The sequence below is a fragment of the Felis catus genome, chromosome A3, assembly GCF_018350175.1.
Source record: "Felis catus isolate Fca126 chromosome A3, F.catus_Fca126_mat1.0, whole genome shotgun sequence".
NCBI classification, from domain to species: domain Eukaryota; kingdom Metazoa; phylum Chordata; class Mammalia; order Carnivora; family Felidae; genus Felis; species Felis catus.
In genome coordinates this window covers 26931006-26955440 of record NC_058370.1, presented here as the reverse complement: position 1 = coordinate 26955440, position 24435 = coordinate 26931006, and the positions used below count along the sequence as shown (strand labels likewise).

Here is a 24435-nt window from a genome sequence, read left to right as displayed (position 1 = left end):
AAAAAAATAAAAATAGAAGAAGAATGTACATAAAGCACTTAGAATTCTGTGTGGCAAATTGTAGGTGCCAGCTTGCTACAGCTTGTGCTCTTACAAAATTCTTGAAAAAATCTTGTGTTTACAGAGTTTTGTGCAATATATGACAGGGCTTATGGAAGAAATGGGGTTGGGGCAGACCATTCAAATCTAACAAAATGATAAGAATCCTACTTAAAAATTCTAAAAAATATTTTTTGTAAGTTTTATTTATTTGAGAGAGAGAGAGGGCACACAAGCAGGGGAGAGGCAAAGAGAAGGAGAAACAGAATCCCAAGCAGGCTCTGCACCATCAGTATAGGGACTGATGTGGGGATGCGGGGCTTGAACTCATGAACCGAGAGATCATGACCTAAGCCAAGATCAAGAGATGGACACTTAACTGACTGCGCCACCCAGGCATCCCTAAAAATTCTAATACTAAGAATTTCTTCTTGCATTTGCAGTAAGCATCATTACTTGTTGAAGTCAGTCCTTTGCAGTCTTAAACCCTGGTGTTGTGCTTCTTCCTTTGAGATGTAGGTCCTTAAAGGGTTTTGTTTCTAATCAGAGACTAATTTTGTGAAAGTTAATCATCCAAGGACTAGACTCCTTCATCACTCAGTTTTGGGGAGGATGTCTGCAGAGATTCTGATTCAGGCAGTTGCCTGACCTGATCCAGACCCAGAACCCAAATCAATTTTTTCTTAATGGGATTAAGGGTGAGGGGAATACCTTTGCAGCTTTTTTTCCCTTCTAATTTTCAGAAAACTTGTTCTTGCTGGCTTCAAAACACTGACATGCTTGGAGAAAAAAAATCACCTTATTAACTATTACAGAACAGATAATTTGTTAAGCCCTAGATCCTTTCTCCCTTCTTTTTAATGTTTATTTTTGAGAGAAGAGAGTGAGCATGCACAGGTGCTTAAGCAGGAGAGGGGAAGAAGAGAGGGAGACAGAGAATCCTAAGCAGGCTCATGCTGTCAGCGCAGAACCCATGAACGTGGCTTTGAGCCACATGGCTCAAACCCACAAACTGTGAGATATGACCTGAGCTGAAATCAAGAGTTGGACACTTAACCAGCTAAGCTCCCCAGGCGCCCCCCCAGCCCCTTTCTCCCTTTTTTAAAAGGTGGGAACAGACTAGTTTTAACCTTTGCTCAAGCACTGACAAATTTAGGAATAATAATCTTGACTTTTTATTTAAAAAAAAAAAAACAAATTTTTTTTAACATTTCTTTATTTCTGAGAGAGAGAGCGAGAGAGCATGAGCAGGGGTGGAGCAGAGAGAGGGAGACACGGAATCCAAAGCAGGCTTCAGGCTCTGAGCTGTCAGCACAGAGCCCGATGCAGGGCTTGAACTCATGAACTGGGAGATCACGACCTGAGCTGAAGTCGGACACTTAACCGACTGAGCCACCCAGGCACCCCATAATAATCTTGACTTTACCACAGTCCTTTTTTCTTTTGATCCTCTGTGTTGAATATGCGGCTTATGGTAGATATGAGCTCTTCCAAAACACTTCATTTGAGGACCAACTTTCTTTACAGGCTCGAGTGACTAAGGGGTGCACCATTATTAAGCCATTCAACCTGTCCCAAGGAAAGAAAAGAACATTTGATGAAACAACTTCTACGTACGTGCCCCTCGCACAGCAGGTTGAAGCCTTTCATAAACGAACCCCTAACAGATATCACTTGAGGAGCAAGAAGGATGATAGTAAGTTTCATATCAACATTATAGCTGGTTGGAGCCTCCCCTAGGATTTCATTTGCTTACATAAATTTGCCTTTAGTTGAAATCCTAGCTTTTGAACTAAAGTATGGCATATGCCTACATGCAGACAAGAAGTGCACAGTTGAGCATCTTTGTACTCCCCGCTCTGGCTGTCTACTTATATACATCAACCACCTTGATCCTCCTGGTCAATAATTGGCCAGGTATTATACCTTTGCCACTTGTCAGGGTGTATTGGTGCGGCTACTTAACTATAGAAAATGGAAGCATTCCATTCATTCAGGGTTGTGTGCTTTTTGTTCAACCATTCAACACATTTCACCACTATAAACCAGGTATAGAAGTGTAGGAGTTATAGCAGTGAACAAAATGGACTTGGTGCTGCTCAACATTAAGTTTCTAATTCAGTGAGAGAAACAGAGCACTATAGATTACGGGTAAGTGTAACGAATGTAGAGGGACACACAAGAGTGAAGAGACGTGGGAGATAGGTAGAGCATGTCTGTAAGCTGAGAAGTCCCTGGCAGTGAAAAAAGTTGAAGAACCAGGGCAGAATGGAGATAACCAGTGATTGACCCTGTGCCAGCAGGTGGAGGAGGGATACTTAGCTCAGGTGGAGTGCTTGTTCTTTGAAGGGAGGGTAGGAGAGAGAAGAATGTGTGCAAATGCCAGAGGGTTTGTAGGTTTGGGATGAACACATGAGAGGATTCTAATCTCTTAGGTTTTGTCTTTATGAAAATAATGAGTGCAAGAAGGAAAGTAGAGAAGTTTGAGAAATGGAAGTCATGTAAAATAGTTGTCTAGAATGTAGGACTAGCATTCTGGATAAAGCAGGATTTTGTTGTTTTGCCTTTGAAGGTCTCAGTGTTTTCTGCCCTTGCATTGGCATTGTTTAGTGCAGCCAGGCAAGCTTCTTTAAGTACAGCATTAATATTGTTATTATATTCCAGGGGTCATTTGTCAAATTTTAGATTACAAAAATAGTGAAATGTCTTTTTTTTATCCTAATGGAAATTTAAATATTAAACATGACTTTCCAAATAATATATGACTTCTAGAGTCTGATACGCCCTGCTTTTAGAATCTTGGTCCTGGCAAATAGAAAAAAAATTATTTCCTGCAATTAAAAAAAATTTTTTTTAATTCCAGTATGGTTAACATATGGTGTTGTATTAGTTTCAGTTATAGTGATTCAGCAATTCTATACATTCCTCAGTGCTCATCATGATAAGTATACTCTTAACTCCCTTCACCTATTTCACCCATTTCCCACCCACCTCCCCCCAGGTAACCATCATTTTTTTTTCTCTATAGTTAAGAATCTGTTTTTTGGTTTGTCTCTTTTTTCCTTTGTTTTATTTTTTTTAATTCCATATATGAGTGAAATCAAATGGTATTTGTCTTTGATTTATTTCATTTAGCATTATATTCTCTAGATCCAACCATGTTGTTGCAAATGGCAAGATTTCATTCTTTTTTATGGCTGAGTAATATTCTGTCATATATATATCCATTCATCTGTCAGTGGACACCTTGGGCTGCTTCCATAATTTGGTATTGTAAATAATGCTACATTAAACATAGGGGTGCATATATCTTTTCAAATTCGTGTTTTTGTATTCTTTGGGTAAATACCCAGTAGTGGAATTACTGGATCACATGGTAGTTCTATTTTTAATTTTTTGATGACCCTCTGTACTGTTTTCCACAGTGGCTCTATTAGTTTGCATTCCTACCAACAGTGCACAAGGGTTCCTTTTTCTCCACATCTTTGCTAACACTTGTGTTTCTTATGTTTTTGATTTAGCCATTCTGACAGGTGTAAGGTGATCTGTCATTGTAGTTTTTTTGATTTGCGTTTTCCTGATGATGAGTGATGAACGTCTTTTCATGTGTCCCTTGGCCATCTGTATGTCTTTTGTGGAGAAATGTTTGCTCATGTCTTTTGCCCATTTTTAGATTATTGGGTTTTTGTGGGTTTGTTTGTTTGTTTTGTGTGTGTTTTTTTGGTGTTGGTGTTGAGTTGTATAAGTTCTTTATGTATTTTGGATACTAACCCTTAATTGGATATGTTGTTTGCAAGTATCTTTTCCCCTTCATAGGTTGTCTTTTAGTTTTGTTGTTTCCTTTGCTATGCAAAAGCTTTTTACTTTGACATAGTTCCAATAGTTTATTTTTGCTTGTATTTCCCTTGCCTTGGCAGGCATATTTAGAAAAATGTTGCTGCGGCCAATGTCAGAGAAATTACTGTTTGTGCTCTTTTCTAGGACTTTTATGATTTCAGATCTCACATTTAGGTCCTTAATCTATTTTGAGTTTATTTTTGTGGATGGTGTATTTTCTGCAATGATTATTTAAAACTTTATGTAGTTATAAATAATTGTTATACGTATACCTGAAGGCTGACTTATTTCTAAAATTAATAGATTTGGTTTGTATCTCCTGCTGTTATGTGGCCAGATCTAAATTAGAGGACTCATTCTATGTAAGTATGAAAATTGACAAGGTTGCCTCTGGTCAGGTAATCAATATTGTCTATGAATGGTAGTGATGGTCTTAAGATTGATGCTTTGACGTAGTCTTTTTACTTTCTCTATTTGACTTTCTTTGAACAGGTCGTGATGTTTTGATGTAGACGCATTCAGGAAATTCACAAAATTGGGAGTCATTACTTGATCTTTAGAAAGGCCTTATTTTAAAGCTGGAATAAACAAAAGTCTTATGTGTCAGTAATAAGCAAAATAGTTGGCATTGTGAATAGAAAGGCAGTACATGCCTGTGCAGTGATAAGGAATCCATCAGACACAAATGGATTTTAAGTTCAGAAGATGATAGTAGAGTTTAACCAAAGACTACCTTCATCATACCCCTCAGTAAAGAGTGACAGGGAAGAAGGGGCTGCATGTTTGTCAGGTTGACTGACATGAGCTGAGCTGAGTGTGGAGGGCAGCCACTCTGATTTGTCATCTCTGGGCTGCCTAGCTGAGTCCGCACCTATAGCGTGCTGGGAGTCTTGGGAGCTAGGTGAATGTCTGTGATCTTGGTTTACAGCTCTGTTACCCTCCAAGTCTGCTGTGGTCAAGATATCCAGAGACCCACAGACTCCTGTGCTGCAAACCAAACAGCGCACAAGGCCAGTGACCTGCAAAAGTGCAGCGGATCAGGAGGCTGAGGAGCTTGAGAAACTGCAACAGTAAGTCCAACTGGCAGTATTTGAGGAAGAGTTCCAAGAATCTGCCTGCTTTCTTTTCAATCATATATATGTGCGTATATATGTACATATATATGTACATTTTGGTTTTTTTTTAGTTGTATTTATTTATTTTGAGAGAGAGAGAGTGCAAGTAGGGGAGGGCCAGAGAGAGAGAGGGAGGGAGAGAATCCCAAGCAGGCTCCATGCTGTCAGCGCAGAGCCTGATGTGGGGCTTGAACTCACCAACCATGAAATCATGACCTGAGCCAAAACTAAGAGTCAGACGCTTAACCGATTGAGCCACCCAGGCGCCCTTGGCTGCTTTCTTTTCAGTTCTATAATGGGGATAGTTGCTGTTTTTCTTGTCATGGGAACTTATGGCATTTGAGTTATAGGCTCTGTAGTCTGTGCCCCTGCCTCTGTGATTAAAAAATTAGAAAGGGGGGGACACCTGGCTGGCTTAGTTGGTAGAGCATGGGACTTTTGATCACAGGGTTGTATGAGTCCCATGCTGGATGTAGAGTTTACTTAAAAATAAAATATTAAAAAAAAAAAAAAAAGAGAGAGAGAGAAGTGGGAATATGCAGATATCCTGGAATATAAAGTGGTAAAAACGAAGGGGGTAGGCAAACTTACTCAGGATTCCAACTAAGGAGTGTCCTCTGAACTTAGTTGAGGTAGATCCCACCCTTTATGGCTACCCAAGGGCTCATTACAGCTATTATTGGTGGAGGAAACTGGAACAAAGTGTGGTTAGCACTGGAGTTTGTCTCCTGTATCCTTCTTTCATTCCTTTTTGTACTTCTTTTGAGGAGGGGCAGCTTCCTCTGGGAAGAGAAATCCCAGTCTTTTTTTTTTTAATTTTTTTTTTCAACGTTTATTTATTTTGGGGACAGAGAGAGACAGAGCATGAACAGGGGAGGGGCAGAGAGAGAGGGACACACAGAATCGGAAACAGGCTCCAGGCTCTGAGCCATCAGCCCAGAGCCTGACGCGGGGCTCAAACTCCCGGACCGCGAGATCGTGACCTGGCTGAAGTCGGACGCTTAACCGACTGCGCCACCCAGGCGCCCCAAGAAATCCCAGTCTTTAAAGTGGTAGGAGTGTTAGGACTGGCTCCTTCATTCTTTGTTCTGGAGGTAGAGACAATGGCTATGGAATGAGTCAAAATTTTGCTGTGCTTGGGTAATCATAATAATTATTTTTCTGTTTTAGACCTGCTTTGTTGTTTGTGTAATTTTTATTTTATTAAAAAAATTTTTTTGTGGTGTCATTTAAACTCTTATCTTATAGATACAAATTCAAAGCACGGGAACTTGATCCCAGAATTCTTGAAGGTGGGCCCATCTTGCCCAAGAAACCACCTGTGAAGCCACCCACTCAGCCTATTGGCTTTGATTTGGAAATTGAGAAAAGAATCCAGGAGCGGGAGTCCAAGAAGAAATCTGAGGATGAACACTTTGAATTTCATTCTAGACCTTGCCCTACTAAAATCTTGGAAGATGTTGTGGTAAGAATGGTTAAGTCCCTGTATGCTGGCAGAAATATCCTTCTCATGACCAAATATCTCCCTGTTCACAAATGTTTGAGTAGATACTATGATCAGGGCATTGTATTAGGAACTGTAGGCGATAAGAGACAAGTCAGAGGTGGATTTTGCTCTCAGGAAACTTAAAGTCAAGTAAGGGAGACAACATGTATAAATAATATAAAATTAGAAGTATTCTAAGAGCGGTGACAGTTAATAGTACTGTAGGAACTCAAAGGAGATAATGATTTCTTCCAGACAGGAGGTTCAGGGAGTGCTCTGTGGAGAACAGAGCATATGACCTGAGTCTTCACATCGTCCTCATCATGTGTTGTCACTGTCATAATAGCTGACGGCTTTCACTATGTGCTAAACACTCCTCTAAGCCCCTTCTGTGTATTAACCCATTCATTTTAACCACAATGCCTTCAGGTGATTTACTGTAATTATCACTGGTTTCAGATGAGGCAGTTGAGGCACAGAGAGGTTAAGTGGCATTCCTAGGCCATTCAGCTAGTGAATGGTGGAGCAGAGATAAGAACTCAGGCACTCTGCTCCAGAGTTCATGATCTTAATACTTCGTTATATTGCCTCTCCATTGTATGGTAGATTTTGGACTCGTAGAAGTACAAGTGAAATGGACTGGCAGAGCATTCCAGGCAGTGGAAGTAACGTAAAAGCCTAAAGGTAGAAAACACAGGGTAGCTACTGGGAAGCAGGTGGGTGGCTCATTTAAGCTACAGAAAAGAAGTACAGTATATCAAGAGGAGCAACTGGAAATGAGATTAGAGAAGTGGGTTATAATGTGATGGTGGGCATATAGTCAGGAATTTAGGGGAAACATACAATTAGGAAGAGATGCCACAAAGAATCAAAGAATCAATAATAGGGTTCATCTACATAAGTGCAAAGATGGTTTTTAGATATATTTCTGTGCAGGTAGGAAAACACCTTCTTCCTGTATTGGACTGACTTATATCCAGGTACTAAGAACTCTCTTTTTCTGTTTTCTTTCTTTTTGCTTGCCCTTTTGAGTCACCATGGTTTTAAGTGAAACTGCATCAAAATATATTATTACCTTGGTCCGTGTACTTAGTTTTTTTTTTTTTTTTTTTTTTAAGATTTTATTTCTTAGTAATCTCTACACCCATCATAGTGCTTAAACTCACAACCCCAAGATCAAGAGTCACATGCTGCTCTGACTGAGCGAGCCAGGCACTTCTGTTTATTCTCTTTTCTTAGCACTAAGTCAGAAGCAATCCAAAGTTATATTTTCCAGGCTTTAAGAAAGCACAGTAATGCTTAGAAATAGTTCTTCCCCTCTTCCCACCTTTATGGCTTACTGCATATGAGACCTCTTTTCTTTTTTTTTTTTTTTAATTTTTTTTTTTCAACGTTTATTTATTTTTGGGACAGAGAGAGACAGAGCATGAACGGGGGAGGGACAGAGAAAGAGGGAGACACAGAATCGGAAACGGGCTCCAGGCTCTGAGCCATCAGCCCAGAGCCCGACGCGGGGCTTGAACTCACGGACCGCGAGATCGTGACCTGGCTGAAGTCGGATGCTTAACCGACTGCGCCACCCAGGCGCCCCATGAGACCTCTTTTCTGTTCACAATGCTTTTTCCTTTTCCTTTTCTTTCCTTGATGCACAAGTACTATAGGCCAAACTCTGTTGCACAAACTTCTAAGAAACCTCTTCCCACACAAGTGATCATTCTCCCAAGTCCTATGCTGTCATTTGCCCTTTGTCATTACCCACTGAGGAAAATGCTGTGAATGTAACAAGGGAAATGTAGGTTATATGCAAACTTCAGAATCCTAGAGCCTAGCAGAAGGGTTCAATGTTTTCATTTTACACACTAGAAAATCAAGGCCCAGAGAAGAGAAGTTACTTCTTCAAGGCTTTTGTAACATGCATTTAGTACCTTGCTTTTAGTAACATCTTTTTCTCTAAGCTCCTGGCTTTCCCCCCTGCTACAAAGCTTTGGTTTTTATTTAATTCACTTTTACCCTTTTGATTTTTACTATATCCTTGTATCTCATATTAGCAGTATTGACTTTATATATTCTTAAAATGGACTAATTTTTAAAGTAATTTTATTTTTTTTTCAATGTTTATTTGTTTTTGAGAGAGAGAAAATCCCAAGCAGGCTCTGTGCTGTCAGCAGATCGACCAGGGCTCAATCTCACGGACCATGAGATCATGACCTGAGCTGAAATCAAGAGTCAGATACTTAACCGACTGAGCTACCCAGACGCCCCTAAAGTAATTTTAAAGGGAGCATATAAATCATTGTGTAAATGGAAAACCAGTACTTTTTGCCATGAATAATAATACTAACAGCTAATATATGAAGCTTATTATGTGCCAAGTTTTATTCTACGCTCCTCAATTTATATAACAACTTAATTCTCATAATTTATATAGTAACTTAATTCTTATAATAACTCGTGAGGTAAACACTATAGGTCCTATTATCAGTCTGTTTTATGGTTAGGAAATATAATAGTTAAATAACTTTCCCAAGATCACTAACTAGCCAGTGGCAGAGCTGGATAGATTCTAGGTATATGGTTTCAGGGTCTGTACTCTTGTATTAAAATAGAAGGTACCTTTTTAAATAGAAAGGTCTTGGGAAATATGTGACTATTAAAAAAAAAATAGTCTGCATCCCACTTAACATCCTCTTCCATGATATCTGTCTTACCTGAACTTTGATTTTAGAAACCCTGATTTAGGAAATTGGGCTGGCAGTTTTGTTGCACTTTGGACATGCTAGGGTGAACTTGTATGTGGGGAAGGGTGCCTAGAGTTCGGTAAGATTTAGTTAAGTGAGATCTTAGAGTAGCCTTGTACTAGTTTATGCCTTGTTGAGAATTCTGGATAAACATATCAGCAAAGCACTAGGTAAGTAAGATGCAACTGAATTGATGTGGTACGCTCCAGGGAAGTGTTTGCCAAATCCAGCTGGTTCTCAGAATCCTCTGGGGATCTTATTACATAAACAGATTCCTGGGCCCCACCCCTGGAGTTTTGATTTGTTGTGTGCAGCATAGATTAGAGAGAGCCCCAGTGAGAAATTAGTGTCTGACACACAGTAAGCAGTTATGTTGTTAATAGTAATAACTGTCATTTCCTCACATGCTCTCCTCATGCCGAGCGTTTTATGTAGATTGTTGTCTTCTTGCAACAATTCTTAAGAGGCAGGTTTTATCTTTATTCCTGTTTTTCAGATGAGGAAGAGACAATAGGAGGTATCTAGTATGCAGAGCCAGGATCTGAACCCACCATCTCCTTGAATACTTTCTTATTCTACCGCACTTTCTTATTCTACCATCATTTATTTTGGCAAACTCAGTTTTTGAGTTTGATACTGGCCATTTGCAACTCTCCCTTCTAAAAGTTCCAGTGATTGCACTTCAACTCTTGGTTTCTAGAGAAGCAAAGCATAGGAAGCATTAGGTGTATTCTTTCACCCGCTTCATTTTTTAGAAAGAGAGGCTTTGAAAAGGGAATGTAGCTTGCCCATAGGATCATTTTTAAAAGTTGCTGGTAGAATTGAGATTAGGTCCCTTAACTTCCACTTCTGGTCTCTCAGAACAGAAGAGCCTGCTTCCCAGAGCCCAAATTCATCTGGTCTGTTCACCACTGTTCTTCATCCTTGCCCCTCTAGTGCTGAAGCTCTTTTTGTGTGTCCTTACGGTGTTTCTTGTGCTCTTAAACTTGTGGTTGATAGGTGGCAAGGAGACAATGGGGCTGATGAGAGATGGGCTTGGGCAGCAGTGGGCTGTGAGGCAGAGATGAAAAAAGGGCTCTTGGGGCAGAGGTGGAGTGATGAAAACCTTGAGCTCAAGGGTGTGAAATGTGAACTTGGTGCCGACATCTAGTGGGGAACCGGGGCACCACAGAGGTGGATGTGGTGTCGGTGAGGCCAGGGAATAATTTTAGCAGTGATATTTTAGGGATGACTTGGGGAGACCAGCAGGCTTTTTTTTTTTACCCCCCCCCCCCATACTCCCTGAGATAATATTGCTTCATAGTAATTTCCTAACTGCTCTTGTGGCAGGGCATTTGGGGCCATATCCTGCCATAGGGAGAAGTGCTCACCCCTAATACCTGCTCCCCTATCCCGGGCTGCTTTTCCTAAATGCGCCTTCTGCCTACTCACATTGCGTACTTCTAACACATAGCACTTTACAGTACCTTCCCAGAGCTTCCTGTTAGGAGCTTCCCCTGTTATCCTTTAGCTCCACATTCTGCCAGATTTCCTCAGAGCACTTGTGAAAATCAGGGAATACCTGATTTGTTACTTTTTCATTGTCTCTTTCCTCCATGAGAACGTGAGCTCCCTGAGAACAGGGACTGTGTATGTCTGTCTTGTTCATTTTTGTATCCCCTGCACGTAGCATCCAATGTTGGATAACTGAGTAAGAGTAAGAGCTGAAATGCACCAGTCTATATTCTGGGAATTCAAAGATGGGAAAAACATAGCACACATCCTCAAAGTTTTCACAGTTCAATCAACATATGTTCATCGAACAATTACTACTTCTCGTAGGTACTGTGGAGAATGCAAAGGGATGTAAATGAGGACATCCCTGCCTTCAAGGAGCTTACAACTAGGAAAACTTAAAATAGTAAAACAAGGGGTGCCTGGGTGGCTCAGTCGGTTAAGCCTCTGACTCTTGATTTTGGCTCAGGTCATGATCTCATGCTTTGTGAGTTTGAGCCCTGCATGGGGCTCTGTGCTAACAGCACAGAACCTGCTTGGGATTCTCTCTCTCCCTGTCTCTCTGCCCCTCCCATGCTTGCATGCATTCTCTCTCTCTCCCTCTCTCAAAATAAATAAACATTAAAAAAAATTTTTTTAATAGCAAAATAAGATGACTGTTGTTTTTAGAAACCCAATATATGTTTATTTCTGATTGAGCCCCCAGTTGGTTGGCATTGATTGCAGTGGAGATGGGGTGTGGGTGGGTATTTGCTGCACAGTTGATATCCACAAATCACCCTTTCCTCTCCCCCAATTAATGAGGATTGAGCCCACTCATAAATACCTCTTTCGAGGCTTATTTGTTAGAGATTTCCATTGCTCTTCTTTTAAAATGCACATCTTTGGGGGCGCCTGGGTGGCTCAGTTGGTTAAGTGACCGACTTCGGCTCAGGTCATGATCTCGCAGTTTGTGAGTTCGAGCCCCTGTGCTGACAGCTCAGAGCCTGGAGCCTGCTTCGGATTCTGTGTCTCCCCCTCTCTCTACCCCTCCCCTGCTCATGCTCTGTGCCTCTCTGTCTCTCAATAATAAATAAATGTTAAAAAAAAATTAAAAAGAAAATAAAATGCACATGTCTGCTGGGTGGATGAAAAGGGTGGGGGGAAGGAAAAGAGGGATTATTTTAGAACTAAATGAATTCTCAGGTATTTATTTCTATTACTTTATGTTATGAAAAGAAAAAAAAAAGCAACCCAAGGCCTAGAAGGCTATCTCGTGTGCCCCGGGTTATGCAGTTGGAATCAGAACTGGGCTAGAACCAACCTCTGGCTCCTTCCTTCACATTCTTCCCGCTCCCACATACCCTGGGTGTGCTCAAGTAAGAGAGGCTGGTGGCCACCTGTCCAGGGCAGTATAGAACAATAGGCTTTTGCTGTTGTTTTACAGTAAGCATTATTTGAAAACCCATTTCGCAGACTTTTGTCACTACGATTACAAGTTCTGCTAAATGAGATTTCACTGTGCTAGTGATCCTGGCTTTCTTTAGAAAACAGAACTTCCACAGCAGAATGAGCATTCTCTTTACAATAGTCACCTTGGCAGGGTATACATTCTTTCCAGTGATTGATACTGTGCAAAGCTTTTTTGGGAAAGCTTGAAGCTGTGGCTCATAGTCTTTTGGATCTCTTTAGCAATGGCAGGTGTTTTTATTTTAAAGATTAATTTGCTTTTAGGAGCGTATTAAATAATTTGGAACTAAAACTAAATAGTCCAAGATAATAGAGTGGAAAGTTTTGCTTAAAAGATTGGGTGTATACCTCGCATTGCCTAAAAACTGACTGTGAAGGCCATTCCAAGAAAGACATTCCAAACATGGTTTGAGCAGTTACAGCATTGTTGAGATTAAGAAGAAGTCTCTTTCCCAAGTTATAAATTAGAGTCCAAGAGTTTCATTTTATTTTATTTTATTTTATTTTATTTTATTTTATTTTATTTTATTTTATTTTATTTTATTTTATTTTATTTTATTTTTTTGAGTCCAAGATTTGTAGAGTCCAAGGTATAAATTCCGTTTTCATTTTTACTGTATTTATTCAACATTTACTGACTGCTTTATACTTGCTATGATCTTTGTTAGGTACTAGAGATTGATGGCATAATAGTCCCCACTCTCCAAGGCTAGCAGATGAACATCTAAACACACAAGTGCTATGAAGTTTCGTATGTATTGTCATAGAACCATACACAGGGAAAGAGAGAGGTCAGTTCATAGGTTCTGGGAGTGGAGAGATCAATTGAAAGCCTTTATAAAAGAGGAGGTGCTTCCATGGAGGCTTGAAAAGAAAGCTTAGGTGTTTCCAAGCAGCTGGGGCATTTCAGAGAGAACACAAAGGTGTTGAGAGAACCAGCATTAACATTTTGGCAATTGCCTGTAGTGGTTGGAGGGCAATCTGTAGGGAGGGGTGAGAGATAAGGTTGGGGAGTCAGAGCACCATATTGTGAAGCGCCTTGTACTTCATGGCAAGGAACTTGTTATACTGTTATAGGTAGCATAGGAGCCATTAAAGAAATTTAAGTCAGGAAGTTATTTGATCCAATGTGTCTTAGACAAATAATTGTGACTGTATGTAGAAGATGGATTAGAGGAGTGAGATGAGAAGGTGAAAGACTTACAAGGCTAGTAGGGTGGCACAGGCAGTAGGTGGTGTGGCTGGTGGAGAGGAAGCAGAGTAGAGGGCGGGGGGTGGGGGTGGGCAACATACACATGTGAATGTAACAAGGACTGATTGAGGATGGTTTAGGGTTTTGATTTTTTTTAATCATTTCATTTTTTCATCATTGTAAGTGTACTCTTTAACCCCCATTCCCCCACTTTCTTTCCCTCTGGTAACCATCAGTGTGTTCTCTATAGTTAAGTCTTTTTCTTGGTTTGTCCCTCTCTCTCTCTTTTTTCCTTTGCTTGTTTGTTTTCTTTTTAAATTCTACATGTGAGTGAAATCATATGGTATCTGTCTTTCTCTGACTGACTTATTTCACTTAGCGTTATACTCTCTAGCTCCATACATGTTGTTGGAAATGGCAAGATATCATTCTTTTTTATGGCTGAGTAATATTTGTGTGTGTGTGCCACATCTTTTTTATCCATTTAACTATCAGCGGACACTTGGGCTGCTTCCATGGTTTGGCTATTGTATATAATGCTGCAGTTTTGATCTTTTTTTTTTTTTTTTTTTTTTTTTTTTTAAAGAGCATGGTTTTGCTTTGTGTTAAAGTTTATTTTGAGAGAGAGTGCGCACACATGGGCACATGTGAGCAGCGGGTAGGGGGTGAGGGTGTGCGCAGAAAGAGAGAGAATCCCAAATAGGCATCATGCTCAGTGCAGAGCCTGACATGGAGCTCAGTCCCACAACCGTTAGATCATATAACCTGAGCCAAAATCAAGAGTCGGACACTTAACCAGTTGAGCTACCCAGGCACCCCTTGATTATTTTTTCAATTGATCTGGTCTTCATTAAAAGGCCACTTCATTTAAAAAAAGACCAAGAGAGAAGCGTGGGTCATGATATTATGATTCATGAGTTTGAGACCCACATTGGCTCTCTGCAGCGTGGAGAAATCCTCTGTCCCGATTTCTCTCTGCCCCTTCCCCACTCATGCGCTCGCTTTCTCTCTCTCTCTTTCTCTCAAAAAATAATAAATAAACATTAAAAAAAGAGACCAAGAGATACCATTTTGTAGTTAGGATTAATTGCCAGATTTGCGATAGAGTATAAATTCTGTGAGAATTAGAAAATGCTTATGAAACAACTTTCTAAAACATGTTAGTTTTGAATGATGTGCAAAGTATGGTACATATAATTCAGTGTGCAAAGACTTGAAATGTTGGCAGTGTTTTGGAATCTTGAAGGGAAAAATCCTCAAAGTAGTTGAATATATTAGAATTACGGAATATTGGGGTTTATAGTCAGTTTAGCGTCCAACTTCAGCTCAGGTCATGATCTTGCAATCCGTGAGTTCCAGTCCTGTGTCGGGCTCTGTGCTGACAGCTCAGAACCTGGAGTCTGCTTCAGATTCTGTGTCTCCCTCTCTCTCTGTTGCTCCCCTGCTCATGCTCTGTCTCTCTCTCTTGAAAATAAATAAGGATTTAAAAAAAAGAATTATGCAATATAGAAAATTCATTGCCTCTCTTAATCCACTCTCAAAGAGATGTGTGAGTTAACAGTTGTTCTTCCCAGATTTTGTTTTTTATGCTTAACTTATATATTTTTTTAAAAGAAAAAATACTGTATTAAAAAAAAATAATATTCTCTATTTCAGCAACCTGTCCCTCCTCTCTTCTCAACATTATGAACACTGTAATATGTCAGGAACAGATTTATTTCTTTTTCATGGCTGTATGATATACTTTTGTGTGGCTTTACTTCAATTTAAAAAAGAATTTAAAAAAATTTTCTTATTGTTATTATATTTTTTATATAACATATAATACGTTTTTTATATTATTTTAGGCCACCTTTGGAGTGCCACTGTGTTCCAGTATGCTTTTGTCTTACTTGGGTAGACAGCAGCATCATACTAGCCTTTGTTTGATTCCTGGTCTATGAATTCCCCTTTAAGAAAGGGATTTAATCTTCTCACACAGCCTAGTAGATATTATTCTGGGATGTCTAATTGAATTGCTTACTCCTTGCAGGGTGTTCCTGAAAAGAAAGTACTTCCAATCACTGTCCCCAAGTCACCAGCCTTTGCATTGAAGAACAGGATCCGAATGCCCACCAAAGAAGATGAGGTGACTCCTGGGATGGAGGGTTTTTCTTCCTTCTGCACCATCCATCTAAGCATTCCTCTTTCTTAAACTTAATAGAATTCAAAAGCAGTCACTCTTATCTGGAGTTGTCTTTAACAGTGGCAGATCATCTTTTTTGGTCCCCCTCTAGAGCAAAGTAGTTGGTAAGGGTATGAATCTTCTGGCTTTCAGTAGTAACTGGTTGCAACTTATTGGAGGCTTGTCCTTTTCTGTAGCATTGAAAATCAGCCTGTCATAACTTGAATCAAAATTTGCCAAGCCTTGTATTTTATTTTGCCTGAGCTATTGTCACCATTCAGCGAGGGACTTTTAAAATTCACACTAAGCAGTTACATCCGCCCTATCCAATCTCCACCAGCCCAAGGGTTGTTAAGGTTACTTACTGTGTGGTGATGATGGTTCATGAAATTGGAATACGTGAACTGTCATTGATCAGGCTAGTTTCTTGTTACATCTCCCATTTTATCTATAAATATCCAGAGTTAGGGTAATTTTATAGCAGATCTCAAGCATAAGCCTTTTTATAGGTTCATTTGAAACTAAAATACACAGTAATCTTATGTTACCAGCTTGAACCCAAACAACTTACTTGGTCCTATTCTGGGTTTGGCAACCATTAACTCCCAGTCACATGTTTTAGTGGAGTCTGGAGGCTGGGTCAAAGAAGAGGCCAAGGTATATGCTTGGTTAGTACCTCTCTTCTGTTCTCCATTTTGTTCACGCTGTTTGATCTCATTTCATTTTTACAACCTTCCTTTGTAAAAACGTGAGATCCTTTAAGAGTAGTAATTGTGTTAGTCCTTCATCAAATGTTTCCACACCGGTCTCACCCCTGAGAAGTGGTAGGTAACTTAGGTATTATCCCTCTTTGATAGGAAAGGAAGCGAGGTGGGGCAACTGGGTGGCTCAGTCGGTTGAGTGTCCGACTTCGGCTCAGGTCATGGTCTTGCGGTTCGTGAGTTTGGGCCCTGTGTCGGGCTCTGTGCTAACAAACAGCTCAGAGCCTGGAGCCTCCTTCGGATTCTGTGTCGTCCCCCCACCCCGCTCATGCTCTGCCTCTCTCTGTCTCTCAAAAATAAATAAATGTTAAAAAAAAAAAAAAATGAAGAAAAAAAAGAAGCAAGGTAACCTAGGGGGTTGAGTGACTTGCCTTAATTAATGCCTCTTCTCTCATGTAGTGTTTTCTGACTCTGTATTCTGAGGAGGTGAGAGAGAGCTTGTGTCTAAACTAGTTTTTCCCTTAGGAAGAGGAGGAGCCGGTGGTGATAAGAGCTCAACCTGTGCCACATTATGGGGTACCTTTTAAGCCCCAAATCCCAGAAGCAAGAACTGTGGAAATATGCCCTTTCTCTTTTGATTCTCGAGACAAAGAACGTCAGTTACAGAAGGAGAAGAAAATAAAAGAACTGCAGAAAGGGGAGGTAGGTGTTTCCGTTTTCTGCAAGTAACATAATACTGTCCTTTCATCTGTCAAAGATAATCTTTTATGTTGCACTTTTAACTATAAAATCACTGACTTCCTTTGATCTCTCTAAGAACCTTATGAAGTATAAATATGGCAAGTTTTTAATAACCCTTCTGCCACAAGGAGATTAAGTGACTTGCCCATGATTGTGCTACCAGTTATTGGGAGAATATTAGGAGAATAACCTAGGTTCTCCTAGGTTATTCTAGAATAACCTAGAGCCCTAATGGGCTCTTTTGAGCCCATTACTCTTTCTGCTGTTCATACCATACTGCTTTGAAAACCGTCCTTTCCTATTTTTCAGATTCATTCAAATATTCTGGAGCAGTTCTTGCTTTCTAGCTAGAGAGACCTTAGGATTTTAAATCTTATGTTTTCCTTTCTATTAGGTGCCCAAGTTCAAAGCACTTCCTTTGCCTCATTTTGACACTATTAACCTGCCAGAGAAGAAGGTGAAGAACACAACTCAGATTGAGCCTTTCTGCTTGGAGACTGACAGAAGAGGTGCTCTGAAGGCACAGACTTGGAAGCACCAGGTGGGAGATGGGAAGAGCAGCCAAAATGTTCATTGCTTCGTTGTTGGTTGGTTAGAATACATAGACCCACTACATTGAAATTCATTTGGGAGCTAACATCCTGAATTATTTCAGGAGCTCTCACTCTAAATCAGAGGTCAGTAGCCTTTTACTGTAAAAGACCAGATAGTAAATACTTTTTTATTTTTAGTATTATTTTTTTTTAATGTGTCTTTATATTTGAGAGTGAGAGAGAGATAGAGTGCGAGAGACAGAGGGGCAGAAAGAGAGGGAGACCAGAATCCAAAGCAGGCTCTAGGCTCTGAGCTGTCAGCACAGAACCTGGTGCAGGGCTTGAACCCATGAACCGTGAGATCATTCCCTGAGCCAAAGTTGAACTTTTAACCAGCTGAGCCACCCAAGTGCCCCAAGTTCGGATAGTGAATATTTTAGATGTTGTAGGTTGCATATGGTGTGTGTGTGTGTGTGTGTGTGTGTGTGTCTGTCTGTCTGTCTGTGTGTCTGTCTGTCTGTCTGTCTCAACCCTCTGAAAATGTAAAAACCAGTCTTAGCTCAAGGGCTGTACAAAAAGCGGTTACAAACTAGATTTAGCCTGTAGGCTGAAGTTTGCTGATCTCTGCTCCAAGTGATCATCTGGAGAATGTGAGAACCATCAGGCTTTTTTTGCATCAGGAGTTTCTTTAAGATCTTCTCTATTCCATCTATTAGACTTGTTCACTACTTGTTCACTCCTTTCTGTTGGTGCTTTGATAAGAATCGGTATGGTGAAAATAGATCCTTAATATGATATGCTGTTTCCTCAACATAGTGTGCTATTTGCTCTTTGTAGATGGCAGTGATTAAAAACAATTAATTGATTGTTGGCTGTTATAATTGGGATCTAATGCTGCCCTATTGGAAAACAATTCCCCTGAATCCCTAAGTTTGTCACTGTTTTTATATCATGATTTATCCTGGACTCTGTCCAAAAGGATCTCTGGGCTAATCTTTTTAGGAAGTCACCCCTCTTGAAGCTCAAGAGATGTGATTGCTTATATGACTGCACATACGTCCCTTGTCGGTGTTGTTCCCTAGGAAAACTTAGGACTGTTGTTTTGGAAGTAGTAGTGAATCTCTCTTTCAAGGACCACGACACAAAATGTCTGTGTGTGGCATTTACTATAATAAAAAAAAAATTTTTTTTAAGTTTTTCAGACATACACAGAAGTAGAGAGAATAGCATAATGATCTTCCATGAGCCTGTCGTGTGGTTCTATAATGATCAAAACATGGAAAATCTTATTTCATCTATATTTCTACCTACTTACCTCTACACTGGGTATTTCTACCAACAAAAGATTAATTTGAAGCCAGTTCTAGGTATCACCGCATTTCATTCACAAACAGCAAGTAAATATACTTCAGTGTGTATCTTTACAAACATAAGTATATTTTTAAAAAGATGAACAGTAATCCCTTAATAGTGACAAATAGTGTTCTTATAACCCCACATCTCTCATAATTGTTTTAGACAGTTGAATTGTTCAAATCAGGGTCCAAATAAGGTCTACATAATGGATTTGTTTGATGAATCTCTAAATCCCTTTTTCTCTATAGGCTTCTCTACTTATATATTACTTGTGGAATAAACTAGATTTGTCTTATAAGTTTTCCACAATCCAGATTTTGGACATTGCATTCCCATGATGGTCTTTAATACGTTCCTGTATCTTCTATGTTTCTTTTGTTGTTGTTGTTGTTTAGTTTATTTATGTTGTGGGGGGGGGAGTAGGGGCAGAAAGGGAGAGAGAATCCCAAGTAGGCTCCATGCTGTCAGTACAGAGCCTGACTCAGGGCTCGATCCCACGAACTGTGAGATCATGACCTCAGCTGATATCAAGAGCCAGATACTCAACTGACTGAGCCACGCAAGTGCCCCTCTTCTGAGATTAAGGGTCTCATGCTCTACCGACTGAGCTAGCTGGGCAGTCACCTCTTCTGTATTTCCTATAAATGACTAGTTAGATCTAGAGGCTTGATTAAATTCTAGTTAGATTCTTTGGGGGGTTGAAAGGAAGAATACTTTATAGGTGATCACATCCAAGGGTATATAATATCTACATGTTTATTTTTGTGATGTTCAGATAGGCCTTAAAAGTACCTTAAAGATACTTTGTAGTTCTCATTGGATTCAGAGGTTGTTAGTCTGATCAACTCATTGTAAAGGGTTGTTTTTTGTTTTTAAAGTTTATTTATTTATTTTGAGAGGGAGAGCGAGAATCCCAAGCGGGCTCCGCATTGCCAGTGCAGAACGCAACACAGGGCTTGATCTCACGAAGTGTGAGATCATAACCTGAGCCGAAATCAAGAGACGCTCAACTGACTGAGCCACCCAGGCACCCCTATAAAGAGGGTTTTAACAGGTTTAGATGAAGCCATCTGCTATCTTTATTTAGATAAAGCAGTTTAGAAACATTAATGCTTGAATCATTGAGGAGGTAGTCATGGAGAGTTGTGTTGTTGCTTATCTAATAGACTCTCTTTCTTGTAGCTGGAGGAAGAACTGAAACAGCAGAAAGAAGCAGCATGCTTCAAGGCTCGTCCAAACACCGTCATCTCCCAGGAGCCCTTTGTTCCCAAGAAAGAGAAGAAATCCGTTGCTGGTAGTAATATATGTACTCTTGGGGGATCGGGGTAGAATTGTCAGACTTCCCAGGGAGGATGTTGGGATTCAGTTATGTCAGTATCAGCTGTGTCAACCAGAAGCCTTTGCCTAGTGGAGGATCTAGTTGTTCTCCTTTTAGAGTAGTTTTTTTTGTCTTTGTTGAACACATCAGCTGTGTTGAGTTTGCAGAATGTATTGGGGTCAAATTCATAGAACAAGAGCCTGGGAAGAGGCAGCTGGCATTTTCAACAGCAGCTCTACTGTTTTACAGTAGGCTTTACTCATCCAAAGAGTCGTAAGTGAGGGAGGAAGGTCCAGGATTTCTTTCTGGAGTTCACCATGAAGCAAGCCTTAGATATAAAACATTTAATTCCTTTGCACTGGGTAGGGTGTCAGAAAATTGGATTCTCCTCCTACATCTGTCTCAGAATCACTATATAGTTTTGAGCAAGCTGTTTCATCTGTATAAGTCTTGCTTTTCTCCTACTAGGTGGTTTCCAAGAGGTTTTCCAACTGTTAGGACTTTTTTCCAGATTCTAGGACTTTTTATATGTGGTTTACTCCACCTTCCTGCTAACAGCGCTTCCCCTGAGCTTAGCCTTTCTGTTGCCTTGCATGTCAGTACCACTTGCTGCGTCCTTGCAGGCTAAGTTTATGCAGGTTCTGCTTGTGCACCAATATTCTCTCTGTTTCTGTACTCAGAGGGCCTTTCTGGTTCTCTAGTTCAGGAACCTTTTCAGCTGGCCACCGAGAAGAGAGCCAAGGAGCGGCAGGAGCTGGAGAAGAGAATGGCTGAGGTAGAAGCTCAGAAAGTCCAGCAGTTGGAGGAGGCCAGGCACCAGGAGGAAGAGCAGCAGAGGGAGGAGCTGGCCAGGCTACGGAAAGAACTGGTAATTGAGCAGCACGAGCACTCACTAACCCACAGTTGTCTCTGTTTTGTGTTATCTGTACCTTGCCTTGTTCCAGGAAGAATCTAGGGTGGCCTACAAGGACACATAAAAGAAGAGTGAAAGCAGGAAATCACACAAAAGAATGGTGACTAAGTTGTGATGTGAACAGTGCTAAAGGTGTGCACATTGTGATCCATGTATCGAAGTTTGAGCCATAATTTTGGCTCTTTTTAGGAACCAACTTGTTGGTTACAAAACTCACTGTTCATGAGATATAATGTGCTAGTTGTTAAAAAAATACGTTTATTCTTGATACTGAATTCAGACAGAATTTCCTCCAAGGGTCTTCATAAGGAGGATATCATGTAGTGTAACATGCACAGTGATACATTTCTAGGACTGTCTATTTATTCATTTTTATTATTTCCTTTAGACTTAAGAAAATCAATGTGGTTTTATAATTAGACAAGAATACATAGGTAGGGAAGGACGGGAATAATGTGGCAACTGTATTTTCATTTTCCTCTTAATACTGGACTCAAATTCCTTGGGGTCATAGCACATGTTGGTCCATGTGACCCTCCATGCTAACACTAACATAATGATTTAAATATTAAGTTATTCAGAAAGAAAGCTTAATTCACAGGACTTTTTCACTAGGAGGGGCAGCAAGCGGCATTCACTGCATTAATGAGGAAGAAGGGTTTCAGATGGAACTTCATATGATTAATAAAAGGAAGAATATAGAAATATATAAGTTGTTGAGGTTTTGCCTAAAAATGCTAGGCCAGCTGCTGATACAGCTGTTGGCAGAGAGGACTTTGGCTTCAGGAAGTCTCTAGGGACAAGTTATTAAAGGGACTAGCTCTTTGGCAAAATTTAAGCTGCCATTTGCTGATTGGATGAAAAACCATATAGTCCCTGCTCTAGAAATACACACAAAACCAGCCTTTTTTCCAGTTCTTTGGTTTTTTTCTCAACACTTGGTACTGCCTCTTGTGTTTGTGCTTATCTTAGAGGTGTTACAGCGATTCTCAGTATAGGCTGATGTCAGCATCCTAAAGCACAGTTCAGTCAGTGTTCTCTCGACTAACCTGACTTAATTCAGGATTGATTTTAGACTATCCAGGAGGGGAGATGGCCTTCTCCCAGCAACCCTTCCTGGTTATTGGTTTGTTTGTTTTTTGTCCATGGTTTTGGTGAATATTAAGACTGAGTAAGCTTAAGATTGTACCCTGGCAGGTTCTTAACAGGTGTCTCTTCTCTGCTGCAATTGTGTGCAGCCCTGTTAACACCTGAGTAATAGACAACCAAGCTGGAGATAGACTTGATGTTCTTCAGTGCAAGCTGAGAGACCCAGCAGGACCTGAACAAAAGTTGCTTGGGCTCCAAAGCACATGTGCTTTTCCATTATGCTGTGCTGCCTTCTTTTTTCCCCTCTTTGACTTGCATCTGTAAGATTATACAAGCATTTTCTCAAGAAGGAAAAATAAAAACAACTATAAGCATAGTTCTGTAACATCCTTAACACTGGTAACTTTATCTTTGCTCACTCTGCAGGTGCACAAGGCAAATCCAATACGCAAGTACCAGGGTGTGGAAGTAAAGTCAAGTGACCAGCCTCTGACTGTGCCCGTTTCTCCCAAGTTCTCCACTCGATTCCACTGCTAACTTCAGCTGTGAGCTGCAGACACCACCTGGGAACAGAAGCTGCTCTTTTCGTCAAACCAGGAGCCTCCTTTCCTTGCCACGGGGCATGAAGAGAATCCATTTCTCCAGACTTTTACCTGCCCATACCAAACACAGCATACCTGACAAGTGTGGACTCCAGTTTTGTTGAGAATTGTTTTCCTACATTATTGAAACTAATAATGAGACTCAACTCATGTATGTCACGCTCTGACCCCATGTAGTTATTTCCTGTGAAACATCAGTAGACCTTTAATAGGAGTCTTAACTCTGACTAGACTTTAAAGTCTCTGTATCAGCACAGTATGATTTCTATTGCTTCTTTGCCCCCCTCCCCCTTTTTTCTATTTTAATCAGAAAATAAAGATAGTTAAATATTAAGGTAGGATTTAAGTCATGGCTTACCTGAGGAACAATGAGTATATCAGGTTCTTTCCTCTTCTCTGCACAAAATGAATCTAGTGTTACAGAACCCGTCACTACGAGGGTAGAAGCCTCAATAACACAACCATGAAGAAGACTGCATGGACTGACAGGGAACCTCGTGGCAGCCATCGGCAAGCTTTGGGACAGGACTGCTGTTAAGGCACGTTCTTCCCTCATCAGTGCTGATAATAACAGGGAATGCTGTGCAGGACACGTTTGAAGTCCTCCAATAAACTGGAGTAGAATAAATATGTTTGTCTTCCCTTCCCTGATTTTGTCACTGGATGTTTTTAATTCTGTCAAGCCCCTTTGGAGGTCACACCTTACTGGGGAAATGAGTACTTTGAGAGGAAGAAGGTCCAGGAACTTTGGAACTTTGAAAAGCACAGGCTCTGTTCTTAGAGGAAAAGGCTTTGTAACTTTTTTCTGTCCTTCCATATTTTGTTAACTGCCTCCCAGGAACCACTCTGGAAGGCACTCATGTTTGTTATTATGCCTTCAGACAGTCCTGTGCCTTCTTCCCTAAATGTGCCTTTTCTTGTCTGGTAAACTTCCTTATAAGACTCAAGTAAAATCTTCATAAATCCTTCCTTGACCACCTGACCTCCTCAGGTAAGGATGATCACTTCCTTCCACCCAAATGCTTCTTGTATATTTCTCTAGTAGAACAGTTTCTTGTACTTGTTCACAAACTAGTAGAGACCCAGATACCTAAAATTTTCTTAGTCCTCAAAGACAAAAATTACCTTCGTCATCTCTGTATTTTTTGTAGCTGGCACAGAATTCACTAGGTCCTTGTTAGGTAGTGTATTTTCTTTTAGACTTGATACTATTTATGAACTCTACTAGTTATCTACTCCTGTGCTAAGGAATATAAAAGCATCCGTATTCTGCCCCAGGCCAGTCCTAGGCACCAGGAAGACAGTAAACCTATTTTATATTCCTTTTGTTTATTCATTCAGTGAGCATTATGAACAGGTCATTGTAGATTCAGTGATGGACGAATTGATGACAAAGCCAAGACGTGATTTGCAGATCCCTAAGCCTCCTGAAGACCCACAAACTGATGCAAAATACAGTTCCTCTACTCATTTCCCAGAAGTTGAGTATGCAGGTCCATAATGACTTCTGTAATTCATTTAGTAAATATTTATTTGGTGCTAACTGTACATACCTTGGGACTGCTTAGTCTCTGGGAATACAGCATTGAACAGAAATAGAAGAACTTGCCTTCATGGAGCTTACCTGTTAGGAAGGCAGACAGACCATAAGCAAGTTGCTGTCTTCTC

The 24435-nt window shown here is 40.3% G+C and overlaps 1 protein-coding gene across 9 annotated transcripts in view; it reads left to right on the top strand.

Annotated features, from left to right (window-relative positions):
* The window catches only part of TPX2 (TPX2 microtubule nucleation factor), a 56127-nt gene extending 32714 nt beyond the window's left edge, over nucleotides 1-23413 (top strand). For 7 of the 9 annotated variants that reach the window (XM_011280841.4, XM_019826679.3, XM_019826677.3 and 4 more), the window contains 9 exons: nucleotides 1567-1735; nucleotides 4805-4946; nucleotides 6240-6456; nucleotides 15383-15478; nucleotides 16741-16917; nucleotides 17351-17497; nucleotides 20028-20139; nucleotides 20844-21031; nucleotides 22592-23413. In XM_011280841.4, coding sequence (XP_011279143.1) covers nucleotides 1567-1735; nucleotides 4805-4946; nucleotides 6240-6456; nucleotides 15383-15478; nucleotides 16741-16917; nucleotides 17351-17497; nucleotides 20028-20139; nucleotides 20844-21031; nucleotides 22592-22702 — 1359 coding nt within the window. In that variant the 3' untranslated portion in view covers nucleotides 22703-23413. Of the gene's footprint in view, nucleotides 1-1566; nucleotides 1736-4804; nucleotides 4947-6239; nucleotides 6457-15382; nucleotides 15479-16740; nucleotides 16918-17350; nucleotides 17516-18738; nucleotides 18744-20027; nucleotides 20140-20843; nucleotides 21032-21510; nucleotides 21522-22591 lie in introns of those variants that run through there. The other 2 variants (XM_011280842.4, XM_045053773.1) reach the window with 2 other exon arrangements.
* Nucleotides 23414-24435: the final 1022 nt, after the last annotated feature.